A 20,857-nucleotide genomic window follows, 5' to 3' on the forward strand; every position below is an offset into this window, starting at 1 on the left:
TGGTCCTCCAGCTGTTCCTTATATGTACATTTAATTTAACTTTTCCGGCCTCTTATTGCTACCTATACCAACTTTTTTGGAATGTGTAGGGCTTATGAAATCCAAAATGAGCCAATGTCTCACTTTCAACATTTTATATGTTTTCTATATTCTGTTGTGAATAAAATATAAGTTTATGAGATTTGTAAATTATTCCTTTCCTTTTTTTACTCACAATTTGTTCAATGTCCCAACTTTTTTGGAATCGGGTTTGTAATTTTACTTAAGTAAAATGCACTTAATTTAGATCCCTAAATATCTTATATTATTTTCTTATATAGAAAATCCATCTTGATTTAAGATTAGTTTTTTATATTTGTACTTGAAATAAGAAAAAAAAACTTGGTAAGATAAGTATTTTTGCAGTGTGCATGAATGAATGAAGTATTTAAACATCGCTTGTGCTTTAAAAAGGGGGAGGAGACCGAAAAAAAACTCTGGGTTTACCAAAGAAAACCTGCTCCCGACCAGGTAAGGTTCATAGAGTAAGTTACCATGGTAACCGACTCTGAGTATAAGTTACCTCTCTTTCAGAAACGGGCTTGACTTACCCTGCTTTCTCAGGTTTGACAAACCTCCCATACTGAAACCGAAAACCCATAGTTTCCCTCATTTCAGGTTTAACATACTCAGAGTTTTCACTTAACCTCCTTTCGGAAATGGGACATTTATTGTTTATTGTTATTTTTGTTCCATTCTATTTTGTTTTATTTTTGTGGTAAAGTTCCTACAGAGCAGCTTCAAGGCAAGCTATAGACGGTTGCTCTGCTTGTGCTGTAATGAGAATGTCATTTGAGTCCAGAAGAACGCTGCACCCAACATAATGATGTGTGGATTTAATGTTTAAAAGTGCTATGGTGGCGGTCTGTAACATGTCCTGCTCGTTAAACTGTCAACAAATGGCACCAGCAAGACATCGACAGCCAACAGTACCCCACAGTGTGTGCACTGTAAAAAGTGAGCATGTGGACCACCTGTAGGTCACTCTGGATTGTGTAAAGCAGGAGAGTCTGCACAACTCCACCAGACACCTCAGGGATTAAAGTGTAATCTGTAATAACACAGTGCAAGGCAAGCACAGTTCTGTCTTGTATTATTACTTGAACAAGTACAGCACAACACTTCCCATCAGTGTAAAACCTTTTGATGTTGACATTTCCAGCTATCCACAGAGAACACAGCTGAGATAATTAGAAGGTTTGGTTATTTAGATTATGTGTTATTACTTGCTATATACTTGAAGAAATAAGAGAGCTGAGGTCTGAACCTGTGACTTCTAGTGGGAAAGATTCATGCTTATGGTCAATTTGTTATCCAGCTGCTAGGTTTATCCTTTCATTTCATACAGTATGTGTAGCTTTATTGTACTTGGTAGCTGTTAAATGGATAGTTTATCCAAAGATGAAAATTACCCTATGATTTACTCACCCTCAAGCCATCGTAGGTCTATAACTTTCTTTCAGACAAATACAATCAGAGTTATGGTAAAAAAAAAAAATTGTCCTGGCTCTTTCAAGTTTTATAATGGCAGTGAATGGCTGTTGATATTCAGTAGTCCGAAAAAGTGGCGTTCCAGTGGATGACGTAGGACATTGGTGTAGCGTAGGCTCCAATGAGAAGTGCTGAAAGCGGAAGCACAGGAGAGAGCAAAACAAAACACCTGTCATGAATTAGAAATACAAAATGAAGATTTGTAGAGAAAAATGTCAGAGAATTTTGATATAAGCCAAGAGGAGACTTGTTTTCCTTTTCTAAACAAAGCTTCCTTTGCTCCTGTAAACAAAACTTGGTTCACACAAGATGAGCATATTCCCACAGAGCTTATGCTACGTCTGCTGGAACGCCACGCTCTAGTGAACGCACATATGACAGTTAGCGTAAGCTAGAGATTATGGTTTATAAAGTTTTAAATATGGATATTTTCTCACACAAACATATTTATATTTACTTCAGAAGTCCTTTATTAACACCCCAGAACCATGTGGAGTACTTTTTATTTATATTTTTTTTTACAATGGATGGATGCACTTTATTGGACTTCTATTAGAACGTTGAATATCAACAGCAATTCACTGCCATTATAAAGCTTGGAAGAGCCAGGACATTTTTTAATATAACTCTGATTGTATTCATCTGAAAGAAGAAAGTCATATAGACCTAGAATGGCTTGCGGGTGAGTAAATCATGGGGTAATTTTCATTTTTAGGTAAACTATCCCATTAATTCATCTTTTTTCCCCCCCAGATATTCAAACCAACAACTCTCTGGTTACCACTCTAGATCTCTCAATCTATTTAATATTACTTCAAATGTGAATGCATTAGACTTATATGATTGAATTGCTAATGAATTTTGAGTTTTGTTTTCTGAAGACATAATATAAGATCTCCTACAGTTGTTCCACTTAGTTGCAGGATTTTTTGGCTGGGATGACAAATTACAGTTTGAAGTAATGCTGCTATTCTGGCGGCAATTTGTTTGGGTCTGTTTCTAAAGTGCAGCCAGCCTCCTGGTCGCTGAATGTACATCTGGATCATATTGTCTGGTCTGAAAGTCTGTCCTGGCACGAGAGAGTCGGAAAAATACTGGAGATAATGATTCTCGCATAAGTCTGAGTTGTCTCTGCGTCTCAGGAAGACGCATTTTATAACCATTATGGTTCATGTAAACTTAAGAAGAATTTTATGAGCAATCTTGTGGTCAGGTACATAAGTGGATTCAGGCATGTGCTAAAACTTTGAGTTTTTGTGCTATCATTACCGTGCTCTAGCCATGTTTACAACTTTTGTACTGTTGATTTTTGTCAAGTGTGAAGTTTGAAATGAAGCACAACCACACAGGTAGACATAATAAATGTGTTTTTTGGAACCTATACGTATAATATTAGTACATGCCACAGGTTTTGCCTGCTTAACCAGACAAATGAGAAAAACCGAAGGGACAAATTTAGTGAAATTATACAAAGGAGCCAAACACTGATTTGGCATTAATCGGTCTGTAGAGTGATCCTGGCATTCAGTATGTTTAGTCTATCGAACTTAATAGGTTAGCATTCTAGGAAAGCGTGGTTTAAAATGACTTTGTCAGATTCAAGGTCCCCAATCAACAAATCTGAAATGCATATGATGGAAATTGCCCACATTACAAAAAGATCCGTCGGCGAGGGTGATTTGTCTGTGGTTTCTTTTAAACAGCGTTAGACGTCAGTCAAACCAGATGGTTGATTAATGTTTGTATACTTTCAGCTCACCCAAATTCAAAAAATTTAAGGCGTACATTAATTGTCTGGTGTTTAGATATACTCAGGGAGCCTTTTCTCCCACTCTTGCCATTAAGCTGCTGTCTTTTACTGTTGGAGTAGATCCATTTAGTTTTGAGAGACTTACCATTTTTCCATCGCTCATTACAACACTGGCCTTTCACAGACAAGACTCGAGAGTCATGGAAAGTTGTGTGCTGTGCCACTGTTTCTGGGCCCCTAGTAAATCTATGGAAAAACTCACAATGTCTCGTAACGTCAGCCTGTGAAGGGGATTAAATGCAAATACACAGTTTATCCTTCTTTATTTTATGCTGAATTTTATATTAAGGAGGGCTTTTCCCTGTCATGTTTTTCATCAAATAATCAAATATGACAGTCTCTAATTAGAATGTATCATTTATCAAAGTGAGCAAAACCATGATGTGTCCTCTCGGGTTTATTAATGTACCTACTGTTTTGTTTGCAGAGTGGAGGACACAAAAGATCTTCTCTTGTTCTTCAGGACTTTGAGAATTTTCTCTGAGGTATGTGAGGAGAGGTGTCAAACTTTTCAGCACCATGTTTCAGGTAACCAGCAATAGAAGCAGGGAATAAGGTCCTCAACCAACTATGTATGGGCACAATTCTGCATCTGAAGTGATTGATCATGAAAGTAAATGTGACTTTTATCAAACTCCAGTGGCTGCTACACACAAACTTACCAAAATGGGGACTCTAGGGACTTACATTTCTCTTGACTATTTGTGGCGCCATTTGTTCAGTTGTTTGCGGCGTAGTATTCAGACTTTTGTTGCTGTTTATAAAGTTTATATTCAGTTGAAACATTTTAAGTAATGCTTTTTTGGCTTTTTTATGCTATGTCACAAAATTCAATAGCCAATCATGTCAAGGGATAGATTCTTTGTAAGTTTATTTTTCTTGTTTTTTATCAGTACAGTGTGTCTCTTTTGATATTTGCACAATTATTTAGCCAGTGTTATTGTGATAATGTAGCAGTGATGTGTTTGTATTTGTACAAATGCAGCCATTTCCCCACCAACTGCCTCAAGGTAAACATTATCATAGAGATCGCGTGCAAAATATACCAATATAACCAGCACAAAACCAAAAATAAAAGAGAGCAAAAAACCCATGAAGCCATGGTTTCATGGGAATTTAGAACCACTAACTTGAATTATAACCCGCTGCAACAGTGTAAAAGTAACCCGGAGTCAGACCCACCTCTCCCATATTAGCAAAATAGAATCACAAACTTGGCTTTATTCGATTCTTTAGGGCATTTTGAAGACACAACATTGTCAATTAGTAACTTTAACAAATTTGATAGTTTCCACTGTATTGTCCAACAGTAAAAACATAGTTTTATCAGTCATTATCCATGGACCATTAGGCCATGGCTGGTAAAACTGAATATTTGAATATTTGCATATTCATATGTCCACGTATATAGTAAATGAGGCAAGTGTGTAGAGTTGCATTCAAACTATTTTGAGGTATGAGAATTTTTTTTTCACAAGAATGTGTTTTAAGGGTGAAATCTTTGGAATACAGAGGGCCTGTATAAAGTTACTGTAATAAGTTATAAAACCAAAACAAAGACAACTGATTTCTTTAAAAAATCAGTTAAATTTAAATTTAAATTTCAAAGAAATTTAAAATTAAATTTCTTTGAGAAAAATATATATATTTCAAAGATTCTACCTGGAATAACAAAGTTCTCCATTTTTAATTTGTAAGATTTTTATTCATATTTTCCCCTAATATGCACATATTATAAGACTTTCATAAATATGAGAAAGATTGCTGAATGCAAGATTGGGAACAAATTCCATGACTCGATGGCAGTGAAAGTTTGGGAATGAAGCCTTCGAGTCAGTATGAAAAACATTCCATTATTTGCTTGGACCATTGTGCTGTAATGGCTGCCAATTTGGCCAGTTAAATGGAACAAAATTACCCCACTTTTTCCAGAACTTTCTGCATGCACAATCTTTGGGTTTGATTGGTTTGCAATTTTGCAGACAGTTGTTCTGGTCTTTAACTGCTGTCTGACATAGTTGTTATAAAAGTTAAAAGCAAACCAGTCACAAGGTTTTAGAAAAAAAAAAAGTGTATTTGAACAACTAAAGTGAACATTACACGTTGAGTTCATACAATGTTTTACTGTACAATCTATTCATGTTTAATTCACACATAGGTAGTAATTACAAATTTAGCATATAAATAATATTCAGAATTTTAAAGTAAAAGTCAGCTGGGAAAGAACAGTGACTCAGAACTTGGAATGAGTTCCTCGCCCTCTATTTCACTTAACAGGCATCTTAATTTCAGCTAAAGTAAGACATTTTAACAGTACTAGAAAGTGTCAGAAATTCACAGAGTTCTGAGGAACACTAGAAGCTTGACTGCAGCTTTTCATGATCTCACATTTTACTAAGCAGTAGCCCCCAGTGGTTATTTACAATGGATATTAAGTTATTCTTTCAAAGACTTGTGGTTTAGGTTCATCTACAAAGTCAATATCAAAAGAAAATCTAAGTGTTTGGGCAGCTGTTACATAATTAGATATATAATACAGATTCTCATGGTATTAACTTTTTGTACACTCGTCTGTGCTCAGGCACCAGGAGATTGAATGACTTTTGCTTCTCGGTTTTAGCCATCATCATTGGCCATCCAAAGACTTCTCACTGCGGAGTATCTTCCATTTGGTTTTCATTGGTATCGCCCAATTGGCAGAGACTGCAGGCATATGAAACTGCTGGGGTACTGGCCAAGAATGACGGGATTTCCATCCATACGGATCTCGTTCATGTTGGGGCGGATGTAGTATGTGTTGTTACTTTTGCAGAAGGTGTCCACGGTCACGCTTGAAATGTTATTGTTCTGAAAACACAGCAGTAGAGAGGTTTAGATTCTTTCAAGACATTGTGGATTGTGTAATAATCTTTGTATGATTTTCAACTTTCTAACCTGCAGGTGAAGTGTGCGGACAGTCTCTGGAATGAGAGGAACGGCCTCCAGTTCATTATGAGCAAGATACAGATGTGCCAGTTTGCTTAATTTCTGGAAGCAAAGAAGATCAGAATTCTAAGTCAGAATTTTAAGAGCAACAGGGTTTTGGCAAAGAAGGCTGTTTTTGTCTTGGTTAATTCAATTCAGGAAGGTGTTCTTTCTAGAAATGATGGCCTTTAAAAAGTCACTTCAGAATGTCTAAGCCCAAAAACAAAAAGTTGTGGGTTGGCTAGTAGTTTTTTCAAACAGTGGCTCTTTACCTTGAAAGCATTTGACTTGATTCCTTTGGTCCTCAGTTTGTTGTGATTAGCATTGAAGGAGACTAATTTGGCCGGAAGCATTGGTAACTTGACCAGCTGGTTTTCGGCTAGCGAGAGCTCCTCTAGCATGGAAAGCTTAGCAAATGCACCATCTTCAATCTCAGAAATGATGTTTCCAGTGAAGTCGATTCTCTTCAGAGTCACTACAGTAGATGAATGGAAATGGACAGAAGAGCGTTAAATTTATAATGTGAAGGTTAAGAAAAGTATATGTTAAACAACTGGACAGTTTGGCTCAGAAATTACACAATTTTGTGTGTTTGTGTGTTTTATTAGCATCAAGTGTGCATATCATATATATATATGTATTCAACAAATTATCAAATTCATTTTCGCAGTAGAGGACTACACTTCTGTTTCTTAGTTATTGTGGTTTTCTGTTCGTTTTGGTTTATAAGATAATATTGTAGTGTTGTGAAAGCCTTTGATGCATGAGACCCTTGAAAGCGCTTACTTCTCCCTCTAGCTATCTTTGTTGTACCCATGATGCACTGCTGCAAACAGATTAGTATAGCACATGTGCATGTTTTAGTCAACACGCATATTGTGAAGGATGTTGTGGTTCAGAATTGTGATCAATGTCTGTATGCAACGGAAGAACTCGCAATCTCATGCGACCACATTGCGGTTTGTATATCATGTCCCTTAACATTTGGAAATCTTTTGGGTGAAAAGGATTCTGGGTTGTTTCTCAAAAGAAGCAGCTGTTTGACTCCTGCTTTCCTCCGGGGTAATCCCTTATCCTGTCCACAAGAATTGTATTTGTTCCCCCAACAGAAAAGGGCGGTCAACAGGAATGCCAGAGCAAGTCAAGTCAGGAAGAACTCACCTATATCTCCGAAATCTTTGGCTGTTATCTTTTTTATCTTGTTGTACCGAGCGTAGAGGTAGTTTGTCTCCTTTGGCAGAGTAGGCACTGATGTCATATCTGGGTCGACCTCCTCGCAGTAGACAGATCCAGTTAGACACACACACAGTAGACAAGTTGGAAGGTCTGGAACGTGTACAAGATTTTATTCATAATGGGGAAGTTTATGAAACTAGGTGGATAGGCAAACACATGTTGCTTCTTTTCTTTATCACTTCCCACTCACTCAATGAACAAATAAAGCCTCTTGTGAGCAACATGTGGTTTTTAAAAAGAGCCCATCACTCATTCCTTTCCGACAGTTGACCGGGCGTCAGTTGTTCGTTACCTGAAGGGTCTCCTCCAGGCGGCAATGGGGTAGAGTCATCAGGGGTGTCGGCAGGCAGAAGGGCTCTCTGTAAAATGGCTTCATTAGTTGGTACATTTGTTTTTTTGACAAGAATGCCAAATTCAGGTAGAACATCTGCTTCCTAACCTTTGCATTATTAATTTAAGACAAAAAGTTTGCCCAAAGATAAATATTCTGCTGTAATGTTGGAAATGGAAGTCCATTTCCTTCACCGAATAAAAAATAAATAAGGTAATTGTGGCTTTTTATCTTACAGTTCTGCCTTTTTTCTCGCATTTGTATATCAGATATCAGTTTATATCTCCCAATTCTGACTTTTTCTGGAAATTGTAAGTTTAAATCTCGCATTTCTGAGAAAAAGATTCAGAATTGCGAGATTTAAACTTACAGTTCTGAGAAAAAGTCAGAATTGTGTGATATAAATTCGCAATTATGAGAAATAAAGTCATAATTGCAAGATATAAGCTTGTAAGTCTGAGAAAATATCAGTCTTTTTCCCCCTCAGAATTGGACTTTATGACGTGTAATATCTCATAAATCTTGTATCTCATAAATCTTATATCTCACAATTTGGAGAAAAAATCTGAATTGCAAGAAAAAATCTGAATTGTGAAATAAAAAGTTGCAATTACCTTTTTTGTATTTTTTTTCTCTATAATTCATTCAGTATGCAAACCTGTTAATGGAATTCTGTTTCCGCCACAAAATAAAAGACTTTTTTCTCGCAGTGGCATGGTCTGATGACATTTCTCAAAATTGTGAGATATAAAGTCCAAATAGACCAAGCTGAAAAAAAAACTATTTTCTTACAACTGTGAGTTTATATCTCACAAGCATAGAGAGATATAAAAACTCAACATTTTGAGAAAAAATTTGAATTGTGTTCTAAATTTAGAGTTTATATCACGCAATTCTGATTTTGGAACTCGTAATTCTGAAAAAAAGTCACGAAAAGTCTAAATTGTGAGATAGAAAGTCACAATTACCTTTTTATTTATTTTTTTATTCAGTAGCGGAAATGCTTCCATACCTGTATGACTTTCTTCTGTAGAAATTTAATGGATGGAGAAACTCCTGTGTATCCAGATACAATAAAGGATAGCCTAACTGAAGTCATGAAGTTTCATAAGACCATAAAAGATTAAAAAGAGTGGCTAGAGAGCTTTTTAAGTATATTTAAGCCATTTTGAGAGCTTTACATGAAAAAATACACTTATTTTATTCACTGACAACACTCCCCTCCAGTGAACTGTTTACCAATGGATCTGGATCATTGAGTAACATTATAAAACATGGCCGTTTTTTCAAGTGCCAAGGACAGATAGTATTTTTTTTTTTTGAGTAATGACTTTAATTTGTATCTTTTCATCAGGAGATGTGTAATAAAGCACATGAGTGTTAAGGGAAATATTTATGACACTTTAGGCATATTCTTTTGCATGCTTTTTAAAGATTGGAAGCTTTAATCTCTTTTCATTATCGATGCATGGAAAACATATTTTGTGTTTCATGGACGAAAGAAACTCATAACATGATGGTGAGAAAATGATGACTTATTTTTTGAGTAAACTACTCCTTTTACATCCTGTTCATGAATAACTTATCTCTTTTGGCATGTTGGGACGAGCATCTGTTTGGACCTGTGTGTCTTCAGGCGTCTGTTAAATCACCCTGACAGTGTCTGACCCCATGAGTTAGCGTGAAGCTGTGGGTGGGAGAATTTGAGCCTGAGGGAACTCCTCCAGAACAGATCGCTGACTAATCAGAGCCTCCACACAGTGCCGGGCAGCTGTTGAGTTTTGTTTATTTGAACGAAACTGTATGGTTTCAAACCTGTCAGTGTACGGAAATAATCTGGTTTTATGGTGGAAATGTAACATATGTAGATCTGTAAATGTCCGGTATAATTTAGTTAAGCTAAAGCAAAAACATTTTAAATGTAACAGTTTACTGGAAATGTGAATATACATGTAGTTTTGAATTATTAGTTACATTGAACAGTATAATAATAATAATAATTATATATATATATATATATATATATATATATATATATATATATATATAATCAGTTGCAATGCCATAAATAATCTTAGTACTAAAAATTTTGTGACATGTTTGTTTGTTAATTGGCTAGTTTTTGGTGTGCATATATATATATATATATATATATATATATATATATGCAGCACAGTATTTTATTATATTTTATTTCTTGTAGGTGATTTTTTTTAAATAATTTAATAATAATTTTTGGTAAATATACATTTTGCATATTGCATTAGATTTAATGTGTCATATGTGGTTTAGTTGAATCTTGAAATGGGTACAAGTTCAGTTAAGCTTAATGGAAATTAAATCAAATTAACACAATTTTTTAAAACAGCATTTATAAATTGGAAAAGCAGTAGACAAAAACAAACCCATTTCTAAATAATCATTTCTGTCAGCCCCTGTGTAAAATAACAATTAATCATGGAATAAAAATACAACATTTACCTTATTCCTCTGTGCCCTCACATCGGTTTCCTCAGTAAGTGCTACATCCTGCAGTCTGTGATGCCTGTGAGTGTGATATTGTGCACCAGATGCTGAGAGCACCCAGGATGCAAATATGACTGCTGATAAGAGCATTCGCTGCCTCGTCCCCATTGTATCTAAAGACTCTGGATGTGTTCTGCCACGTTAAAGAGCAGAAGCGCAGTGCAGGCAGTGGTTGGCTATTTTCTTGGTGCCTGTGAGTAAAATGTGATCTGTCAAATCAGGATTTTAAGCCCCACCACAGGCTGCCAGAGGAGATCCTTAAGTGGGAGTTTATGGAACAGACCTTAACCCTTCGCATTCCCATCTGAGCTGATCAGACCACTGTGTTGCCTGCAGGGTTTGGCCATGTTTGTGGTCCACTGGAAAAAAAAAACATTTCGTAAAACAGAGCAGAAGGCAATGAAAAGGACTGTTAGTTTTGCTTTGTAGCTCAGAATTTTATGTTTGCTGATCTCTTGGAATATTGAGGCATGTTTGGCTCTCCTTTCATTCTGTGCTTTTCTAATAAATCTTTAAGCTTCTCAGAGAAGGTAACAGAATAACAGGACAATGGTAACAGAAATTTGACAGGACATTAGTATAGATCAGATCCAGATTCTTTGATTATAGTTGTCCATCTTTCAATAGCCTTGCTATATTGTTAATTTTAATTTTGGCTTCGTGTTGGATCCAGCTTTGTTAGCATTTTACAGTGCATTCACTAGAAAAAAAAAGTAGCTGGATTAGTTTTGCAGGAATCTGCAACAAGATAATGGGTGGACAGTGGTATTCGGATAGATTGTGGGACATTAGGATCCGAATTTAACAAATTCTTTAATTAGAGTTCTCCATCTCTACATATCCCAACTGTGATTTAAATTAATTTATTTTCAGTTTGTTTGTGTCATTTACAAGTTTGCCTAGATACATTTCATTAAAACCCAAGTACAATGCATTACAACAAAGCTCCTCTATAAAACAGACACTTAAAGATTAAAGTGAAGAAAAACGTTTAATAGGAAACATGTGAGTGATTTATTCTCCTTTTTGCACCTCAAGACAAGACGAAAGGCACCTTGGCCCCTCTCGAAATAAACTTGTAAGAGATGGAAATAGAGTATGAATAAACATTACAGGTGTGTTAACAATTATGCCAACCTGTAAAAAGTTACTGTACTAGGAAAGGGGCCAGATACTGCTACGGCCAGATGTTTTTACACTGCTGGTCCTCTGTGGTTAATTTCACTGTCAAGGTGGTTTCTTCACCTCATGACTTGATTTGGAGGACTCCAAAAATGTAAACAAAAGTCCTCTACACTAAAAAAAAAAAAAAGAAGGTGCAAAAATACTTTTTTTCATAATTAATTAGTTTAACCACTAGTCAGTAACAGAAGACTGTATAATTAGTAGAGATCAACCAAATTAAGCAATAATTTATTTGTCCAAATAATCTGATTCCATTAATTACTCACCCTCATGTTGTTCTAAACCAGTAAGACCTTCGTTCATCTTCAGAAGATATTTTTGATGAAATCCGAGAGCTTTCTGACCCTCCATAGACAGCAGTGCAACTGACACATTCAAGGCCCAGAAAGGTGGACATCATTTAAAAAATCCTTGTGACATCAGTGGTTCAACCGTTATTTTACGAAGGTATGAGAATACTCGAATACTCTGTGCACGATGAAAACAAAAATAATGACTTTATTCAACAATCTATTGACTTTCATGTCAGAATTCGACGTGTGATCATGACAGTACCACAATTCATCTGGGTTCTTCGTCAGGCTCCTGCCACACACATGAACTTGCAGCGGAGCATGACATGGAAGAGAAGAAATAGTTGAATAAAGTTGTTATTTTTTATTTTCTTTGCACACAAAAAGTATTCTCGTAGCTTCATAAAATTAAGGTTGAACCACTGATGTCACATGGTTAATTTTAACAAAGTCCTTACTACCTTTCTGGGCCTTGAACGAGGTAGTTGTGTCACTGTCTATGCAGGGTCAGAAAGCTCTCGGCTTTAATATTTTAGAAATGGTTTGTATTTCTGCAATGTCATGGTTGGAGCAACAACATACAAACTAGGTATTGATTATATTCTTTATTCAATGTTAAAAGTGTCTAATGTGAGTTTGAAAATAATCACATCACATTTATTGTCAAAATAAAAGTAACAACATAGTTTACCTCAGATCTTGAAAACAAATTCAAGCAAACATGTACGTTAAAACTGCGAACTCAAAGCGAATCCACAACCTTAATACAAAACATAGATAGTATCAGTCAGTATGTACATTAAGTGACGTTAAAAAGGTTTAATATTTATGAAATGGGATATAAATAAACATATCCATTTTGTTACCATCTTCCAGAAAGTGCCCTCCCACACATGCTTTTATTGGCTCTGATATTTGATAGATTCTGTTGCATCGCATTGTCATGTTATGTCTGGTGTGGACAGCCAAATTGTTTGTCACTGGAATCTTGTCGCATCATGTGTAGTTAGGACAGAGAGTAACAGGTTTGGAACAACGTGATGGTGAATGACAGAATTGTAACTTTTTAGTGAACTGTCCCTTTAAATCTACTAATAAATGCCACCATTTGGCGAGTCTTTCAAATATGCTGCGTTTCCACTGAAATTACCTGGAACATTTGTACCAGGAACTTTTTTCCCCAGGAACTTTTTCCCCCCAGACCTGTTGCTTTCTGCGTTTCCACCGCTGTGTAAAGTACCGGGAAGATTAGGCAAATAGACTGGTGACATAGGTCTGCACGCGTTTCTCAATACTATAGTACGTTGATTTTGGGCGTGCATCCTTGGTAGTTCAGACTGTGTGCATTCGTCTCGGGTGCGTGATGTCCGTGACGACACAAATCCGGTAAATCTGCAAACAGCAGCGTACTTGATAACTTCAGTCAGCTGACCATGGCTACTGCTAATTTCCTCTGTGTATATTTACAATAAAACAAAATAGGATATCAAATACCACTGCCTCCTTTCGTTTTCATTTTAACATAAGAACAGCTGCAGAAATGTACTTAGTTCAGGGATATGTGTATATATACAGCCATTACAATGAAACAAAATATTATATAGATTTGCCTTTTTTATTTTCATTTTAACAAATAGATAAATTGAATACAGACCAAAGATTACCTGTTAGATTTACCCAAAATGAATTATATCTTATGTTTAACCACTAAAGAGACATCAGAGCCAGCGGCACACATCAGAAGGTCTAGCCAAGGTGAGGCTGCTTCTCGGCGGATAGATGATCACTGAGCTCCCGCTGGTCGCATGGAGCTCACCGTCTCCGAGATCGGCGAAAAACATTTTTAAATAGGCGCTGTCTTTATAAATAAACCACAGATTTGAGTTTTAAACAACTACATTCTCACCTGAAATACTTTTAAAAATTACATTTCATGACACAATAACAGTAAGATTTTGAAAATGATCCGAATAAATGGTGGTTGAACTCAACAAATGCTGCGTGAACTCAACCAATCAGGATGTTTAGAGCCCAAGTCCCGCCCCCGAAAGTTCCGGAACTTTGAAAAAGTACCTCCTCGCCAGCAGGGACTTTCTGAGGGGATTTTTTTACCCGGAACTTTATTTAGTTCCTGGTTCCTGGTTCCTGCGGTGGAAACACACCAAGTACCAGGCCAAAGTCCCTAGTTCCTGAGTAAAGTTTCTGCGGTGGAAACGCGGCATTATAGTGCCCAAGGTCTTTAACAGGATGTTTATTTCATTCAATTAAAACTCATTGCTATATTGTTTATTTTTCTTCTTGCTTTATGTCGGATCCTTATACTTTTCCAGCTTCAGTAGCATTTTACAGTAATTTCACCATAAAAAAAGAGTAGCTTTGTTATTTAATACATTTGCTGGAATTCACATGCATTGCAATGCAGTGAATTTGTGTAGATAAATGCTTCTTATTGTATTTATGGAGAGAAAAGTGACACTGTGCAAAACAAAGCAATCTTTTAATCAGAGCTTTCCATACGTAGCAATTCAGTTTTGCCCAGATTTTATGCTGAGTGAGATGCATAATCATGCAAGCAGAAAAACAAATAGAAAGTTCAAGCAGCAATGAACGGAATGTTTACTAATACATGTATTTTCAATAATATTTAAATATTATAAATCCTCTTTTATTTTTTGAATAATGAGTAGATTGGTGTGTTAAACTAGGACGCATCTCAAAAATCAATCTAATCTATCAAGTCAATAGCCTTGTTGCCTTTGGCCATTCGGGTTTTACATATTTTTTTAGCTTCTGAGTCCTCTTTATCGTCCATCCTTTGGTTTCCATAAAATAGCATTATCAGCCTTGGGAAACATTTGTAAGCATTGTAGTCTACTGGTCCTCTCAGCTTATTGTTGTAGAGACGTATATAGGTCAGCATCTTAGGGTTCCTAAGATCCAGTGATGGACACATCAGAGAGATATTCAGATCTGCAAAGAGACATATCTTGTTATTTGAGTGATTTAAGGATGTGGTGGTTAACATTTCTTGAAGAGACCTTCATGTTTTATTTTACAGCATTTGTGCCTTTAAGTTTAATCCAACTTTGAAGTCATTGTGGTTTAGATAAAGATGTTCCAAGGTCCTGGGAACAAAAAATGGTTTGGAGAGCTGGTTATGGCCCAATTTGGAGCTCCATCAGTTTGGACAGGTTAAAGGCACTGTATGAAATGGAGTTTATTGTGCGACATGCGAAGAGATAAAAGATTAGGAGTCTTCTTAGCATAGCCCTCCGGTATGGAGGCGATTGAGTTGTTTTCCAGCTATATCTGTTGGATCGATTCTGGAAGGTCTGCTGGCATAGACTTGAGCTTATTGTTGCACATGTTGATTTGCATGAGGCTCTTCATGCCAGATAGGATCTTTCATTTAATACTTGCATCTGTTAGTCTGTTGCTGCACAAATCCAGCACTGTAAGTTTCATAAGCTTGCGTGTGGCGTCAGCTAGTATCTTTGAAATTTTATTAAAGCCCAGATGAAGCCTCTTAAGAGTTTTTGGCAGAGGAGTAGGAATGTCTTCCAGATTATTATGCTCAAGGTGTAACTGAAGGAGTACACTAAAGACATCTTTATCCACCTTAGATGATTGGATCTTGTTGTAGTTGAGGTTGATTTCCCTCAGGGACGTGGCATTGATGAAAGGCTTTGAAGTTATCTCTTCTATGTCATTATGCTGGATGTACAAGTGGCGGATGTGTCTAGGGATGTTGGGAATCGCCTTGGGGTTTTGGTTGCAATACATGGCAATAGGATAGGAGGAAACACTCGCTAGCACATTTGTACGAATACATTAATAGGGCATCGTAATCAGGGTTTTGAAGTACATAAAGTTGAGGAACTTCAGGTGAAGAGCCATCTGTTCGAAAAGTCAACTTCAAAGTCTTGAGAAAGTACCAGAACTCCAGAAAGCAAAAGCAGAGATGGTATTGTCAAGATGTGTGATGGTTTCATGGTTTAGTTGGTTTTCCCTTTAACCTGTTTAGGACAGACACAAAAATTAATTGTATTTTGAAATTATTAGGTCATTAGGAATGCTAATGCTAAACCTTGTTATGCATTTAGATAACATTGATTTAACGGTCTTAACTAGTGGTCAACCGATATATATCGCCGAGGCCGATATATCGGCTGATATTTGGCATTTTTTCAGATATCAGCATTGGCTGATAAGTTTTTCTGCTTGGTCGATGTGTTCGAGCCGTACTTTTATTTTGATGTTGCTGAGAGCGGCAGCGTCTGAGTGCACCCAGTGCGTACACTGTTTCTCTTGTTCGTCTTCGTTAACAGTTGAGTCTAATACGGATAGAAGTCTGTCTAATAATCAGATGAACAAAGGAATTAATGTATACAGAAAGTATTATAACAATTTATTTCGTATTAGGCCTATTAGTAATAGAAAGGCAAACATTATAATACTTTCTCGTTTGCTGTCAGCATTAAGTAAATACACATTTATATAGTTTGAAAAAATCTTTGAATGACTAATGAACATTTAATTTCACAAACCTTGCAAACTCAGTCAAATCCAGCTGTGAGATCTTGTGAAGTGTGCATTTTTATCCAGCATGATCACCTGTTCTCTGCGTGCTGCTCAGTCCGTGTGAATGGAATGCTTTAAACTCGTGATTTCAAATTATGCTGCACTTTATGTATTCGGCCACTGTCATATTTATGTCATTTTCACTGTGTGCTGTATGTTAAATAAGTGTTACCCTGGTTTATTTGAAAAATATGATTTCCAATGCAGAAAAACTTCCCAGAATACTAAGTGCCCTATTGGTTAGTGTTTACTTTTTTATATATATTATAATTTTATTAAATATCTATTTATTTGTGAAAAATATTGTCATCTAAAGTATAAGTATGTTTCTTTTACACATTTATTATTTAATCCATTGTCAAATGATTTCAAATTTATTAAATATTAATAATAATAATAGAAAAAATATTGGCTATTGGCCCCCTGCTTTCCAAGATATCGGCATCGGCTGTCAAAAAACACATGTTGGTCGACCACTAGTCTTAACTGACTGAAATAATCAATATAATAGTACTATCTTCAATATTATATTACAATACTCTTTAATGTTGGCTGGGTTTCACCAAAAAAAACAGAAATAGAAATGTGAATAGAAAGTGATTGCAGCTGAAATAATCCAAAATGAGATTTCAAGACTCGCGTTTTTGCTCTGCTTAAGCAGTTTGGTGCTCAACTACGGCTACGTTCACACTGCAGGCTGAAACGACCCAATTCCGTTTTTTTTTTGCCCCTATGCGACCTGTATCTGATCTTTTCATGACAGTCTGAACGACACAGATCCGATCTTTTCAAATGCGACCCAGGCCACTTGGGTATGTGGTCCTAAATCCGATACGTATCCGATCTTTTGAAATGCGACCTCCGTCTGAACGGCCAGGTCACATGTATCCGACCCGTACGTCATTGATACGCTACAAACGTCATAATTCTGCGTTGAAGTAGGCAGGAACGAGAAGATAAACAACAACCATGGTGGACGATGCTGCTTAAATAACTTTAATATTGCTAAACGAGCTCCACTGTTGACTACACTGTTGTTGACATCCATGTTTAACGTTAGCTACTTCCGCAAACAACGAGTGACGTCGTTGAGCGTTGAGTACTCTTCTGCGCATGCGGATCACTTCTGGGTCATTTCACGTTCACACAGGAGATCACAAAAGGTCGCATTTAATTGGAAATGTGAACGGCCTTGTGAAAAAATCTAATTTTTTCAAAAAATCGGAATTGAGCATTAAGCCCTGCAGTGTGAACGTAGCCTAAAACAAACTAAACTAAACACCTCTAATTGCACATACTTTGGGAAATATGACATTTTTTCTGTAAATGTTGATATTTGTTTAGCGTTGTAATGTCTGGGATCAATTATCTCAGCAGGGTTTTTAACCAAAGGTGAAACCTCAGTGGTTGACTTAGCTAGTATTAATAGATATTTATGTTTTTTGTTTTTTTGTTTTGCTTCTAAACAAAAACAACCATTTTGGAGAGGCAGACACACCCTTGCAATATGAAAGAACTCTGTCTTCTTGGGTTATTATTTTTATTTGATGTAATATACTCCTACACTTTCAGTTTGGTCATAGTTATAATATGAGCTGGCAAAGCAGTTAGAAAAGTGATCCAGAAAATACAGCGGGTTAAAAAAAAATTTAAAATCTAATTTAAATTCTGTAACTGCTCAGTATGACATAGTTTCTCTCTGTAGCCATTTTCTTGTCTTCTGCAGAACTTTGTTTGCTGTGCTGGACACATTTGTAACATTTCTGCATTAAATAATGTGAAGTTTGTTTTCATTAAGCAATCAAAGTAAACCCTTTCATAGCTGAAAACGACATCTGGAGGAGTGTTTAGATTTGAATTGGCCTTTTGAATGTGATAATGAACTGAACTGAAAGGAACAGTGCCTTCTTATACAAAATCTTATAAATAGGTTTTAAATTAACTTAATGTAGCATATAGGTTGCTAAAATTAAGAAAAATATGAATATATCTTTATTTATATTTATGCTTAAAGCAGTTCATTTTGCAGACATGAATTTGAATGATATAAAATCTCACAAAAATCGGTCTTAAAGTAGTCCCCTTATTTCGTCAGTGTACGATCTTTAAAATCGTGATGTCATACCTGTGGGGTCGTTTTTCTCTCAGTGGGAGGCCGAGTGAGATTGTGAACACCGAGCACCCAAGATGAAACCCAGCAGCAGAGGACCCCTTCGGCTTGAACTAATTTTCTCCTGGGACGAGCGTGAACGATTACTCTGTGGTTTCCCCCGCAGCAGCATCGGGCGTTTGGGGAGAGATCGAGATCTGCCTCTTTTACCGTGGAATTGATTCTGGAAGCGTTTGGTTGCATGTGTTCGGCGGCCTCAGTAAAGCCTCGTGGTCTCATCTGATTCTTCTTTTTCCCCCTTTTGTTGCGTTGAAGTGAGGTTAAAGTTTCCAGACATTGTTCTGGAAGGAATGGCCTAGTATCCAGTCCATTGGACAGTGAAAACTGTACCCGCAAAATTAAGGCCAGACTCATTACAGGTGTCGCACTATTGCAGCTGATCTTAAAGTGTTACATTTACTCTCTCTGTCTCTGTATAATAAATATTATAGAATATATGGTATGTATATAGTAAATGAAAACCAGAACTAGCTAGTATTCCTCAAAAATGATTTATTAAGTGAGAAGGAAGACGACAGTCGGCAAAACTGGCCTGAAAGGCATTGGCGATAATTAAGTGGGTTCAATTTAATTGGTTTAGACATTTCTAGCTCACTTTATGGAGGCCTTCTGCAACATGACTACTTTTTCCAGTGCTTGTACTGTATCGGAGTTAAACCACAGACGGTCTCTCAGGACCCGTCTACAGAGTGGCGTTTTTTGGTTTTTCAGAGTTGGCTAGACAGACCCCTCAGCACTCATTCTGTCAGCTGGAAGATTTGTTTTTGCTGCTGCCCACATGGCAGACGCTGAGAAGTCGCTGCAGCATGAACGCTGCTGTGGGTTGACACACATAAAAAAAGAACCATCAGGATTGCGATCCCAAGAGGTTATTTTGGGGCGTTTTTGTGAGGAAGGGGCTGAAAACTGAGTGAAATAAAAGCTTTATTGTGTTGGAAAGCTATATTTTTCGGTCTTTGATAAACTTCAGCCTGGCTTATTGGTTGTAAATATGTGACTTTAAAAGAGCATCCCAGGCTTGGGAAAGATGAGCAATTGCGTGCAATCTACACAAAGCATGGGCAACGCTCTTTAGCAATATGCAAATATTAAAACAGCTGTTCCTTCTGGGAAATATGCAAATGCACACATGCATTGCATTTTAAATGTCACACATGCGCTTTCTTGACTAGTAATTGCAAATATAAGTTTGCAATCATATTTGAGCAGTCAATAAAAATGAGTGTTTGTGTGTGAAAAGCTGACGTGACTGATGTGCTGCTATGTGAGCTTTATGTCTCATTTCTGTTTGCCTTCAGCATTCTTTAGAGCATTTGCAGTTCATTTGTAAGACAGATGTAATTGTTATTATGTACTCAAGATTTGGAAACAAAACAAATGTTTCAAAAACATAAATATATTTTAAAAAAAAGAAGTGCGCAACTGTGCATTTTTCTGCCTTCTCCAGCGCCGTCGTTATTAAGCAGTAGGGTAAACAGCTGCTGGCTTGATGACGCAAACGAACTGTGGTTTGGTCCCAAATATAGTAATATGAACACAGTCCAGCGGGGGCAGGGGGAGCAATCGAACTCGGGTTCGGATCGGGCAAGCGAACCAAGTGTGAAAGAGCTCTTCATTTAATCACTAAGTGGACAATGTGGTGAATATTTTTTCCAGTCAAATAAGTATCTAAATCTTGACAGACACAAAAAGTAGTCTTCATTTGCTATAGTTGTACCTGCATACAAGTACCATGAGTTGTATTTTATGGATCATTTGAAACTTAAAAAAACCTGAATCCACAAATGTGTGACTGAGCAAAACAGGGTTTCAGAAATTTTATGGAAAATGTTCCGGCGGAGGTAAGTCGTCTGGTGGCCCTCTTGAAGTCTGGCTGATAAAAACAAGCTGGGTGGTTGTTTTCTGTCTTAGTTCAAAGGTATTTACTCCGAAGGGAAATTGACTGGGGGGAAAAAAGCATGCGGTGTGTTTAAGAAAGGTCTAAACTAGACCTAGATTCAGTTCTTCATAGCTCAGACTCTACACAAGTTGACTTCACGTTTGCAAGAGTTCATCCTCATGTACAGTTCGAGACCCCAAAACCAATTACTAGCTCAAGATAAAGCTTAACATTGAAAAATAGGTTTGATTAATCTAATGGCTCAAACTATAATAATGTTTGAAAATATCACATATGTAATGATGATTGATTCATCACAGAAGTGGAAACTGTGCAGAATTGTTCACATCTG

The 20,857-nt window shown here is 36.7% G+C and overlaps 1 protein-coding gene and 1 pseudogene across 1 annotated transcript; both read right to left on the minus strand.

Moving 5' to 3' along the window:
- Nucleotides 1-5,401: 5,401 nt before the first annotated feature.
- On the minus strand, nucleotides 5,402-10,699 carry LOC132159651 (mimecan-like). The gene is made up of 6 exons (XM_059569223.1): nucleotides 10,353-10,699; nucleotides 7,833-7,899; nucleotides 7,466-7,630; nucleotides 6,577-6,779; nucleotides 6,275-6,367; nucleotides 5,402-6,187 (listed from the first exon to the last, which is right to left on the minus strand). The coding sequence occupies exons 1-6, from the start codon at nucleotides 10,503-10,505 to the stop codon at nucleotides 6,017-6,019; spliced, it is 852 nt and encodes a 283-aa protein (XP_059425206.1). The 5' UTR covers nucleotides 10,506-10,699; the 3' UTR covers nucleotides 5,402-6,016.
- Nucleotides 10,700-14,600: 3,901 nt separating this feature from the next.
- On the minus strand, nucleotides 14,601-18,738 carry LOC132159365 (osteomodulin-like; annotated as a pseudogene).
- Nucleotides 18,739-20,857: the final 2,119 nt, after the last annotated feature.

The sequence above is a fragment of the Carassius carassius genome, chromosome 16 (genome assembly GCF_963082965.1).
Source record: "Carassius carassius chromosome 16, fCarCar2.1, whole genome shotgun sequence".
Classification (NCBI taxonomy): domain Eukaryota; kingdom Metazoa; phylum Chordata; class Actinopteri; order Cypriniformes; family Cyprinidae; genus Carassius; species Carassius carassius.